The 12,077-nt window shown below is 43.7% G+C and overlaps 1 protein-coding gene across 3 annotated transcripts in view; it reads right to left on the bottom strand.

Annotated features, from left to right (window-relative positions):
* The window catches only part of MIER1 (MIER1 transcriptional regulator), a 70,000-nt gene that overhangs the window by 16,424 nt on the left and 41,499 nt on the right, over positions 1–12,077 (bottom strand). For all 3 annotated transcript variants that reach the window (XM_045027313.1, XM_045027311.1, XM_045027312.1), the window contains 2 exons: positions 7,801–7,933; positions 5,123–5,187 (listed from right to left, as the gene is read on the bottom strand). In XM_045027313.1, coding sequence (XP_044883248.1) covers positions 5,123–5,187; positions 7,801–7,933 — 198 coding nt within the window. The remainder of the gene's footprint in view (positions 1–5,122; positions 5,188–7,800; positions 7,934–12,077) is intronic.

The following is a 12,077-nucleotide window of genomic DNA, read 5'->3' as shown; positions in this document are numbered from 1 at the left end:
CGGCGGGAAATCTGTTCGCGCCCTTCTCTGGTCGGTTACAGCTCGGACGCCACAGCACTGCGAGCATGGAGCCCGCTGCGATCATCGCTGCACTTATGGCCGTTGTCAACTCCTCGCACCTTATCGTCCACCTCTTCCACAGTCAGCTGCTGAGAAATCGGGCGAGGAGGCTCCGGAAGCGCGGTGAGGACAGGAAGTCACAGAGTGGCGCAGACCTCTCACAAAGCAGGGTACGCCGCGCAGTGGAGATCATGGTGGCAATGGGTCAAGTTCATGGTGTGGAACGGCAATTCTGGGCCCGGGAAACAAGCACGGACTGGTGGGACTGCATAGTGCTGCAGGTCTGGGATGAATCACAGTGGCTGCGGAACTTCAGGATGCGTAAGGGCACTTTCCTTGAACTCTGTGACTTGCTGTCCCCTGCCCTTAAGCGCCAGGACACCCGGATGCGAGCAGCCCTGACTGTGCAGAAGCGAGTGGCCATAGCCCTCTGGAAACTTGCAACGCCAGACAGCTACCGGTCAGTAGCGAACCACTTTGGCGTGGGCAAATCTACCGTAGGGCTTGCTGTGATTCAAGTAGCCCACGCAATCGTTGAGCAACTGTTCTCAAAGGTAGTGACCCTGGGAAACGTCCAGGTCGTCATACATGGCTTCAGCGCGATGGGATTCCCAAACTGCGGTGGGGCTATAGATGGCACTCACATCCCTATCCTGGGACCGGCCCACCAGGCCAGCGAGTACATTAACCGAAAGGGCTACTTTTCTATGGTGCTGCAAGCACTGGTGGACCATAGGGGACGTTTTACCAACATCTACGTGGGGTGGCCGGGCAAGGTTCATGACGTGCGTGTGTTCAGGAACTCTGGTCTGTTTAAACGCCTCCAGGCAGGTAGTTTCTTCCCGGACCACAAAATAACGGTTGGGGATGTGCAGATGCCTACAGTGAACCTCGGGGACCCAGCCTACCCGCTAATGCCCTGGCTCATGAAGCCCTATACAGGCGCCTTGGACAGTGAGAAGGAACTCTTCAACTACCGGCTGAACAAGTGCAGAATGGTGGTGGACTGTGCTTTCGGACGTCTCAAGGGGAGATGGCGGAGCTTACTGAGTCGCTCGGACCTCAGCGAAAAAAATACCCCCGTTGTTATTGCTGCTTGCTGTGTGCTCCACAATCTCTGTGAGAGCAAGGGGGAGACCTTTATGGCTGGATGGGAGGTTGAGGCCAATCGCCTGGCTGCTGATTACGCTCAGCCAGACAGCCGTGCCGATAGAAGATCCCAGCGGGAAGCGCTGTGCATCCGGGAGGCTTTGAAAGATAGGTTCCTCGGAGAGCAGGGTAACCTATGACTCTCCAGTTGATTTACAGAGAAGCTGAACCGGAGCCTGTTTCAGTGACTGTTGACTTCGATCTGAGGTTACATACCCCGTTCTCCAGGTTTCCCCCCTTCCAACACACGTTTTAAAATAACTTTAATGGAACACTGATTATTAATAAAGTTTTCTTTAATTATGAATTCCTGTTCAAGGGTTGAAACATGGACGCGGACTGTGGTGGATACGGTGTGCACTGATGTCCAGACCGCTTCTACACTAGAGGAATGACAGGCTCCTGCTCCTACAGCGGTCTCTGGGGGGAGGACGGTTGCAGGTGGGTGTGCAGGAAGGGGTGGGTTTGCAGGAAGGGGTGAGGGGTGCCGTCTCTGGGACGGAGTTTGGATGCAGGCTCTGGACTGGGGGTTGGGGCGTAGGAAGGGGTGAGGGGTGTGTGGGAAGGGTGAGTATGTGTCCGTGGATGAGGGCTCTTGCTGGGGCTCAGGGCATCGGAGAGGCTCGTGGCTAGGGGGGAAGGGCATGGTAAGGGCAGCTTGCCTTGCCATTTGTGGATGTCAGGCGCTAGGACCCTGGGGCAGCATACACCTCACAGACTGACCCGGGGCAGCATTCACCTCCCAGAATGACCCTAGTGCCTAGTGACTGCAGTCTGTGTGTGTCCTGCTGTTGATCCTGCCCCCAAGTCTGTACCCTGGTAATGGAGGCTGTCCTATGCAATTAAAAAACCCCTCCCCCCCTTCACACAAAGTCTTCTGACAAGGAAAACGTGACGGAAACAGTGAACAACAACAAACTACTTTTAATACTCAACTACACAGTGGGGGGGATGAAACTTGGATTTGGGACTGGGTGATCCAGGAAGGGAAGCACTTCTCACACTTTAGGGAATGAGAGCTGTTTGGTACATGAGCGCTCTGCTGGGGTGGAGTGACAGTTTTCACGGCTCCTAGCGCCCCTCCTTCTTGTGATTTTGGGTGAGGGGGGGACAGGACTTTGTGGCGGGGGAAGGCGGTTGCAGATACAATTCAGGGGGGCTCTCTGCTCCTGCCTGCGGTCCTGCAGAACATCTACAAGGCGCCGGAGCGTGTCCGTTTGCTCCCTCATTAGCCCAAGCAGCGTTTGAGTCGCCTGCTGGTCTTCCTGCCACCACCTGTCCTCCCGTTCGCTGTGTGAGCGCTGGTGCTGACATAGGGTCTCCCTCCACTGTCTCTGCTCGGCCGCCTCGGCTCTGGAGCAAGCCATCAGTTCCGAGAACATGTCGTCCCTAGGCTTTTTCTTTCGCCGCCTAATCTGCGCCAGCCTCTGTGAGGGGGATGCCGAGGCAGTTCGTGAAAGAGCCGCAGCTGTGTGATGGGAAAAAGGAAGTGATTTCCTTGAAAAGATACATGTTTGCGAACACTGAACACAGTCTAGTCAGTTTCTGTGAACAAGACCATACAGGGCACCTAGTCTCACGAGCTCTCAGGACAAGTTCGAGATTTCGGAATACGCTTTCATTGGCTGCGGTCTTGCACAGGAGATTGGACAAGCGGGGCGGTACAGCTGAATCCGTGTAGCAGCCAGGCCTGGTAAGCACTACACTATAGGCTGCTTAACAGTTAATGGATAGCTGTGCCCTCCCGCTGAAGGAAATCTGTAAAGCATAAAGTCTGACCCTGTTCCAGCCCCTCGCGGCTGTGCACGGGAAAGATCACTGTATGCTTTTCCTCTGTGGCCTCCAACACGTGGCTGTTAAGCGAAGGTCATTGCTATGCAAAGTAAAAGTCAAGCATTCACAATAGTAACAGTACACTAATTGCCCTAATTAGATGCAGCAGTCGCCGAACGAGATTAGCCTGAGGCGGGTCACTCGGAGAGAGAGAGAGAGAGGATGCTGCTCGAATCCCTGCACAGACCAGGACCGTACGCTGCAATGCTGGTGGAGGCAATGATTCCGCTGTACATTAGGATGGCCTGGCGCGGAAGAGTGTGCTTCCACGGAGCACCAAATAAGGCACCTCTCCCCAGGAACCTCCTGCGGAGACTTTTCGAGCTGCTCTCCGAGAGCTTCGTGGAACTGTCCCAGGAGGATTTCTGTTCCATCCCTATCTGTGTGGACCTTCTCTTTATATAGTTTAAGCAAAAGGTTTTATATAGTTTTTACATATTTTTTATTCCTGTTTTTTAAAAAATAAATGTTTCCATGTTTATAGCACTTACCGACTGATCCTTCCCCTGATTCTGAGTCCGGGTTAACGGCCGGGGAGGGTTGGTAGGGGATCTCTGTGAGGGTGATGAAGAGATCCTGGCTGTCGGGGAAAGCGGTATTGTAAGCGCTGTCGCCTGCGCCGTCCTCCACAAACCCTTCCTCATCTTCCCCATCGGCGAACATCGCCGAGGAACTGCCCCTCGACACTATCCCATCCTCAGAGTCCACGGTCACTGGTGGGGCAGTGGTGGCAGACCCACCTAGAATGGCATGCAGTGCCTCGTAGAAGCGGCAGGTCTGGGGCTGTGCTCCGGAGCGTCCGTTTGCCGCTCTGACTTTTTGGTAGCCTTGTCTCAGGTCCTTGATTTTCACGCGGCACTGCGTTGTATCCCGGCTGTATCCTCTGTCTCTCATGGCTTTGGAGACCTTCTCGTAGGTCTTTGCATTCCGTTTGTTGGAGCGCAGCTCCAAAAGCACAGACTCATCGCCCCACACAGCGATCAGATCCAGGACTTCACGGTCTGTCCATGCTGGGGACCTCTTTCTATTCTGGGATTGCATGGACTCCTCTGCTGGAGAGCTCTGCATCGTTGCAGGTGCTGCTGAGCTCGCCCCGATGTCCAACCAGGACATGAGATTCAAAGTGCCCAGACAGGAAAAGGAATTCAAATTTTCCCGGGTCGTTTCCTGTGTGGCTGGTCAGAGAATCCAAGCTTGGACTGCTGTCCAGAGCGTCAACAGAGTGGTGCACTGTGGGATAGCTCCCGGAGCTAGTAAGTTTGATTTGCATCCACACCTAGCCTAATTCGACATAGCCATGTCGAATTTAGCGCTACTCCCCTCGTCGGGGTGGAGTACCGAATTCGAACTAAAGAGCCCTCTAGGTCGAACTAAATGGCTTCCTGGTGTGGACGGGTGCACGGTTAATTCGAATTAACACTGCTAAATTCGAATTAAAGTCCTAGTATAGACCAGGCCTAAGAAACATGCATGTAGACTGTTTTAAAAATCCTTCTTCTCCTCGTGTTATGCTTTATTCCTACTGCTAAGATTAAACAACACTTCGGTTTGAGAAGACTGATCACTGGTAAAAAGGAACCAAACTCTGCAAAAGAACTGCAAGTGTCAAACCCAGTCAGACATACTGGGCTAAGCACAGCCTGGACTCCAGGCAAGGAAGTCAGAATGGGGGAAATCTAAAAAACGGAGGCTACTCCTATGCAAAGCAGTCCTTGTCCCTGAAGGGAGTGAAAATAACCATTAACTTCAGAAAATAGACCGTGAAGAGAAAGCGAAGTTTAAAAGGCTTAACTTGGCAGTATTTGTATTTTACCTGCAAAAGTATTATGAAATGATTTATTGAAAACAAGCTAAAGATGACAAGCTGGTGGTTTTAGTTAAATCAGATGATCTTTTCCAGCTTCTGGATAAACTGAAAATTAGCAAAAAGGAGCCTGTGTACAGGAATTAATTCTAGTGAACTCTTATTTCCTGTCTCCTTCTGCTTATAGGATGCAATGCTCACTTATGCTTGGAATAACCAACAGTACACTACATTTAATTAAGATATATCCTTAACAGCAAGTCCTCAAATGTTTACCTTTTTCCAGTCTTCTGAAGGAATATAATCTTCATCTTCCTCAGATTCTTCTTCTATTTCACTGTCTAAAGAAATTTTTCAGACATTATTTACATGGGAAGTACTACCATAAATCCTGTTCAGGCCAACATTATATGCCAGTAAAGTATGCCTTGAGACAGACTGCTCAACGCCACTGCTGGCTGTGACATCACAACCACCTTTCTGTGAATGAACATGCAGCTGGGATCTCACCAAGGAGCAAAACAGGAGACTACCACAACTTGGTCTGTTTTCCAGTTGAAAGGCATCCTATTGTGCCTTAGAAGAAAAAAAACCCAAAAACCAGCTAATGTGCTTACCCAGAGTGGTTAAATATCCTGTTAATTGGAAAAACAGCAAACAGGTTGTACGTTTTTAAGATGCAAGAAAGTAAACAGTCTATCCATTTTTGGGCCTCACCATAAGACTTAATTCCCCTTCATCCAACTCTACCTGTATAGGCAGACAACATTCCAATTGATCAGGTACAGTTTTCTGCAGGCATGCCAGTGTCTTCAATGATTACACTGAACACCAGGTTCTCCTTACTTTCAACATAACTGGCAGGCTTCTAGGCTAGTCACCCTCATTTCATTTCAGATCCTGCATCCATCACTGTCTTTTCTCATCCTTACAGCAACACTGGCACCACTGCCAACCTCTGTTGAACTGTTTGTACACTAGAGCACAACATGTGGGTCACTCCAAATCCAGCTGTTACATACTCAGGCAATGACATTTAAAATTGCTGGACTTCACAGCGCGCTCAACTCAGAATATGCACTGAGAAAGCATATTCCTTAATACCTGTGACATTCGGTACTTGCATTTGCTATAGCGAATTTAACACTTAGGGGGTCCTTAAGTCAGGATGTGTGTCTCTAAGGAATGTTGGATAACAGTCTGTATTATGAACTATCATTTGCATGGTGTTGAAAGTTGCCACATTAATGTCAGCACGTGAGGATCAGGTAGTAGAAAGACAGACCCTTTTATTAAATGCAAATCAGTGCTCTGTTAAACATTGGCAGAGGAACCAAAAGCTAACGTAGGACATCTGTGTTAGATAAACATTAAAAGCAGAACGTTACTCAGATTGTAAGCTCTTTGGGGCAAGGGCTGTCTTTTTCTGCTGTGTTTATTGTGTGCTTAGCACAAGTCCTGGTTCATGACGGGCTCCTAGGTGCTACCGCAATCCAAATAATAAACTTGAAAATGACATTTCTAATGACATAACTAGTGATGCAGATGTGAAGAATTTTAAATGTTAATTTCCTTTATTTTAAAGCACTGGGTATATGGAGCTATAAGCAACCTTTAACTATAAGGTGATAATGTTTGTTGTAAACTCCAAATACCAGGAATGATGCATTTTACCTTCCTCTGGTATAAACTGCTACTCCACACAGTGAAATATTTGCTTGTCCAAATGACTTGGCTGGTAATACCAGATGCTACTCATTAGGAGAACGCAGGTTTGAGACCCAGATAAGTGATATTACAACAGCAGTGAGGGCTAAAGGGAGGGTTACATAACATTAGATCAGCAGTTCTAAGTGGCTGCAAGAGTGAATTTTAAGCACAGCTGAGAAACAGACACATGAACGAAGAGTGGAAGTATGAAGCAGGGAAATGGCAGCATTGAAAATGACATTGGCAAGATAAATATTTTAAAAGCAAATTTCCTTCTCTGTATTGCTATCCCCACCGCAGTTTATTAAAACCTGAAATAATTTTTTAATCTATTTTAGTTTGACTATTTTTATTCATTTTTCCGTTACTGAGATTAGACAAAAAAATAAGCTGTTTTACTTTTGTTTCTTGTCAATTTCATTTTCTAGTTCTCACTCACTAACACACGGGTCTCAAAGTTTTTCATGGAGTAGAACACAACTTAACGGATACTGTCTTGTGGACCAGCACCTCTCCCATTTATAATTTAGTCTGCATGTAGCAACTACAGCAATTGCTTACTTGGAATATTTATATAAGAAAACAAAATGTGTTATGGTCTTTTTAGGGTGAATTAGCTATTGAAAATAAGGAGGTGAGCCAGCACCCTGCAGCCAGCCAACTCTTCTTGGACCATCAGCAGTGCTCCACAGACCACAGCTGGGGAAATGCTACAGTTGAGCAATATAGCAATGCAAGGTTACAAACATAGCAGGGAATATTCACACTGATCCACATGGGAAGACCACTGAAGTCACTGGGGCTCCAAGGGGATGGTAAGGGAGCTCTGCAGAGGTGTAGAGGCATGCCCAGGTGGACCTATTTGCAGGACCGGGGACTACGTTTCCACTGAAATGTTAAGAAGTTATTGAAAGCGTTTCCATTGGCCTTAGGTTTTGCTTTTCTTTTTAAATTGTGCACCAGATTTAATTCTACACTTTTCCTTTAATAAAACAAATATACAAAGTCCATGACTTGTAAAAAAGAAAGGCTTTATCATATGCTAAGGAGAGTGGACAACAAAAAAAACCTATGTCTAAGTGAATTGATAATAAAGAACAGCAGTGAGAGAAGAAAAGAAATCTGACGAACACTTAAGCTGTAAGACTTAGATATTTTTTAGTAACTCAATATTTCATTAATTCTAGATCTTAATAAAGTTACGACAATTTAGATGATGGTGCATAGTACTAAACAGCACATACTTGCATCAAAATATTTACATCGACGTGGGTGAATTATCTCCTGTGGATCTTGAGAAGCAACAGATGGTGCTGGGTCATCATTGGAGGATTGTGTCTCATCCTCCTGACCTGATGAATCCTTTATGGTCTCCTCCTTAAATACAATAAAGCAAACAGGAGACCATTTACACCTTCTGCATTAGAAATAATCATCTCTCTTTTTTGATAACATTTGATTTATATTTCCAGAAATTTCAAACAAAAGAGGCTGTTGTACACATAATAAAGTATAGGTTGTAGTGTTGCAAATGACAGGTACTGGCTGTGGACAGCCACAAAGATTGTTTAGATGCATTACACAGCATTGATATAGATTCTGACAAAATATTTTAAGCAGGTCAGGTTTAACATTAAGTCTTAGATGAGCTAACCAGAATTAATCACTGTATCTAGTTTTTCCAGCATGGAAATTTAGAGTTAAAGTTTTATACCATGAGCAACAATAAGTACTATCACACTTATGTGAAGTATCCTATACCTAAACAGGCTTTGAGCAGGGATGGGGATATGTTGGATTTCCATTACTGAGTAATTCTATGTTTCGCTAGGAGCAATTCTGGGTGTACAGACCTAATTTTTAGTTAAGCTGTTTGTAAGGATATGCAACTTGTGGATCTTTGAACCAAAGGATAGGTCAATTTCACAATCTTATTCATGTGAAACACTAGCTTTTCACAACATTCTCATACTGGGCACTCAAAATGTGAACCTACAGATAAACACTGAATGGTACAAATTGCCTTCACCTTTAAGTAGTGAGTTTTTTTATGTTTGATGAAGTAAGTTATATGCAATAAGCTAAAAAAAATTGAAATTATAAAGGCATAGAGTTCTTTACAGCTCTATTGCTCTTAAAGTATACCCCTATCTTTAAAATCATTCCCCCAGAATTTTGGATGTTCTTTTAATATCAGGATTAGGAAACACTGGATAATCATTTCTAATCACATGGAAGGCTACAGCTACATTACAAGCTAGGGATGAGATTCCCAGCTCACATACACATACAGAGAGCTGGCATGAGTAAAAAATAGTGCCACAGCCACAGCAGCACAGCTCAGCGTGCCAAGTATAAACCTGCTTGAACCCCATGTGGGCACGTACTTGGCACAGCTAAGATGTGCTGTTGCCCATGTTACTGCAGATATGCTACTATTTATACTTGCGCTAAGTATGTGTATGTGAGCTGGGGATCACACCCCTACCTTGTAATGTAGATGTAGCCAAAAAGAAAGTTACTCTTCAAGGTGTGAGGTGTCATAAAAACCTTCAATAATTAGATTTCACCTCACAAGAAAAACATACCAGCATGCTCCAATTCTAACATCACTGAATTAAGTAAAAATGGTAAAAAGATCAAATATTAAAAGAACAGATGCTGTACAGAAATGAAACCATCATAGTGGGAGATATTAGAATTAAAGAAAGTTACATGAGAAGGGTTAAAAAATGAGTTAGTGGATTGATTTATGCATTTGGTGAAGATCACTAATGCAACTTGCTCAAACTTATTTGTTGCAACATCTCAGACACATTATGCACATCCTGTATGCTTTTAGTGATAAAGCAGAATATAAGCTGCAAGTTTAATAAATAAACAGGAAATCAAACACAGTCCAAATGCAATACAGCCAAATCAATGGTTCCATAGGGACTTTTTATTTTTTAATTTACTGTCATTTCTTTTAAATTTCCACCCTCTACGTTGCATTAGGTACACCTCTCCCGCTCTTTGTTTTCTACGGCTTTGTTTGTTTCCTTAAGTACAATATCTGTACCTTAAAAATTTCTTCTCTCAGAGTTATTCAACGTGCAAAGACTTTGCAATTTTTACCGGGGAGCTTTTAAATCACAAGAACAAACTTTCATGCTTTAAAGAGCTGCTCATGTACTCAATGCATTTCATCCAAAGGCTCCAAACCTGTAAACTGATACATGTGGGCAAGAGCCCCATTGATACAAGGCATGGAAGTGTCAACAGAATATTGACAAGTGTACAGAAGGTCCAGCCACACACATGAGCTTGCGGAGTTGGGGATCTATTCAGCATGAAACTTACAAATGGTCAGAACTTTGATAGGTTTTAACAATTGAGGTTGACGTAAGGCAATGATGCTCCTTAAGCAGCAAGCAAATGCCATGTTTTGGCCATTTTTGCTATAGCCCTATTTTTAGAAGTATAGTCAGAATTTTACAACATAATTTAATCTTTTAACTAAAAATTGCTGCTAGGATTTCACTCATGTTGAGCAGAGACCGAACATGTAAGAGTTTGTGTTAAAGAGCACTATTCTTTGCTCATCCAAACACCCAAGTAAGGCAAGCGGCCTACTGTAGTGTGTCCTAGCGTGTATCAGGACCTGCTCAAGATTTTTTGCGGCCCCAAGCAAAAACACACACACTACACTGCAAAGGCCAGAATGCCGCCCCTGAAATTGTGCCACCCCAAGTATGGGCTTGGTTTACTGGTGCCTAGAGCCGGTCCTGGTGTATATAAACTTTTATTTGCTTTATCTTAAATGGGATTTACATTACAGGATCTCAAAAACAGCTGTGTCCTTAGGTCTGGACAAAAGTAAAGGGAACCTTTTAATTAGAGAACTGACAATTTGTGCAAGAACTAATTTCTTGCTGTGGTAAGGGGGCTAACCTTTCTAACTTGTGAATATATGTGAACATGTAGATGTTTAACCAGTAGCATTATGTAAATCTATATTAAAAAGAACACAATTAGATACCAACTCAAATTCTAAGCAGGTGACAGATCAGAGTGTAACCCTTCATTCTTAAAGGTATCAGCATTAAATTACTCTACCCACTAGGAGAATCATGAGTTGCTGATCACCACTGTATTAAAGTAGATAAGTTAGCCAGAAGGGGGACCAAATAGAGTACATCATTCAATTAACGATACTTTGAAGAAGTGTAATCATAGTTCAAAAGCTGAGAAAAACTATGCCTCCTTGACTGTATGGGGTTAGTATGTGTAAGGTTAGAGTCAGAGTTGATGGCCAGAAGGGACCACCAGATCGACTAGTTTGACCTGTTGTGTATCACAGGACACCAACACCTCATCCACATACTAAATCCAAGAGCTGAAATTAGACCAAAGCAATCAACAGGAGACCAAAGATTCATCATGTATTTCACTGACTTCCTGACATCACTGATTGTGTTGATTTGATCAACTGTAGATCTCATTTCATTGTGTTAATATCTTGATTAATCAATTCAACCTCAACTGTAGCCTTAGATTTAATTATATTGTTCCATCCTGTTTGTTTAGGAAAATTGTATTAATTTAGCCAGTGATATGTTGATTTAAATTATATTTGCTTTCACATGATCTTAATAGAATCCATAAATCATACCAAGTTGGTTTCTTTTTCAAAACAGCAACAAGGCTAAATAACCTCAAAGGCACAGGTGAACGTGGCCATAATTTATATTTCATTACCCGTACACCTATTGTGCAACCTTGTGAGTCACTTAATCTATGTTTTAGTTTCTATATCTGTAAAATGGGTAAGATAGATCCTCAGTTGTGAGTACTATAACAAACAGTACATTATTCATATTAAGGACAATATTTCCTTTTCCAATCCATACTAAGCTTCCTAACATCCCTTGATCCTTTCGGTATTAACCATACAAAAGATTTTATATTTCAACTGTAATACTGTAAGATTATATGCTTTAAAAGGCTACCAACAATGGCCAAATTATAATTATGTCATGACACTACAGAACAAATTAAAACCAGAATAATTACAACTATAGTTAAAGGCAGGGTATGGAGAACTGCAAGCAGAAAAATGCCTTCTAAAATAAAAGATGCTTGTTTATCTTAAGAGTTCATAGGACTGCATTTTAAAGAGGCCATGATTATAATGGTATATTCTCACAAAATATTTGAGCAATCATATTTATTTTTAACTATTTATTATACAGGAACAATCACTGTCAGTCTTTAATGTCAGTCAAAAGTCATTTAAAACGGTTAATTTAAAAAGTTCAGGCAATCTGCAACCATCATGGGATGACTCTTTATTTCAGTACCACCCCTCATCAATAAAATAACTACTGAATTATCACATCCATAGTGATAGGCTCAAGTATATAAAATACATTGTTTTCAGAAGAGTCAGACACTATGCTTTAAAGCCAGGGGCGGCTCCAGGCCCCAGCATGCCAAGCGCGAGGTCCACCGAAGCCGCGGGACCAGCGGACCCTCCGCA

The sequence above is a fragment of the Mauremys mutica genome, chromosome 8, assembly GCF_020497125.1.
Source record: "Mauremys mutica isolate MM-2020 ecotype Southern chromosome 8, ASM2049712v1, whole genome shotgun sequence".
Lineage (NCBI taxonomy): Eukaryota > Metazoa > Chordata > Testudines > Geoemydidae > Mauremys > Mauremys mutica.
This window is presented reverse-complemented; position numbering and strand designations above follow the sequence as displayed.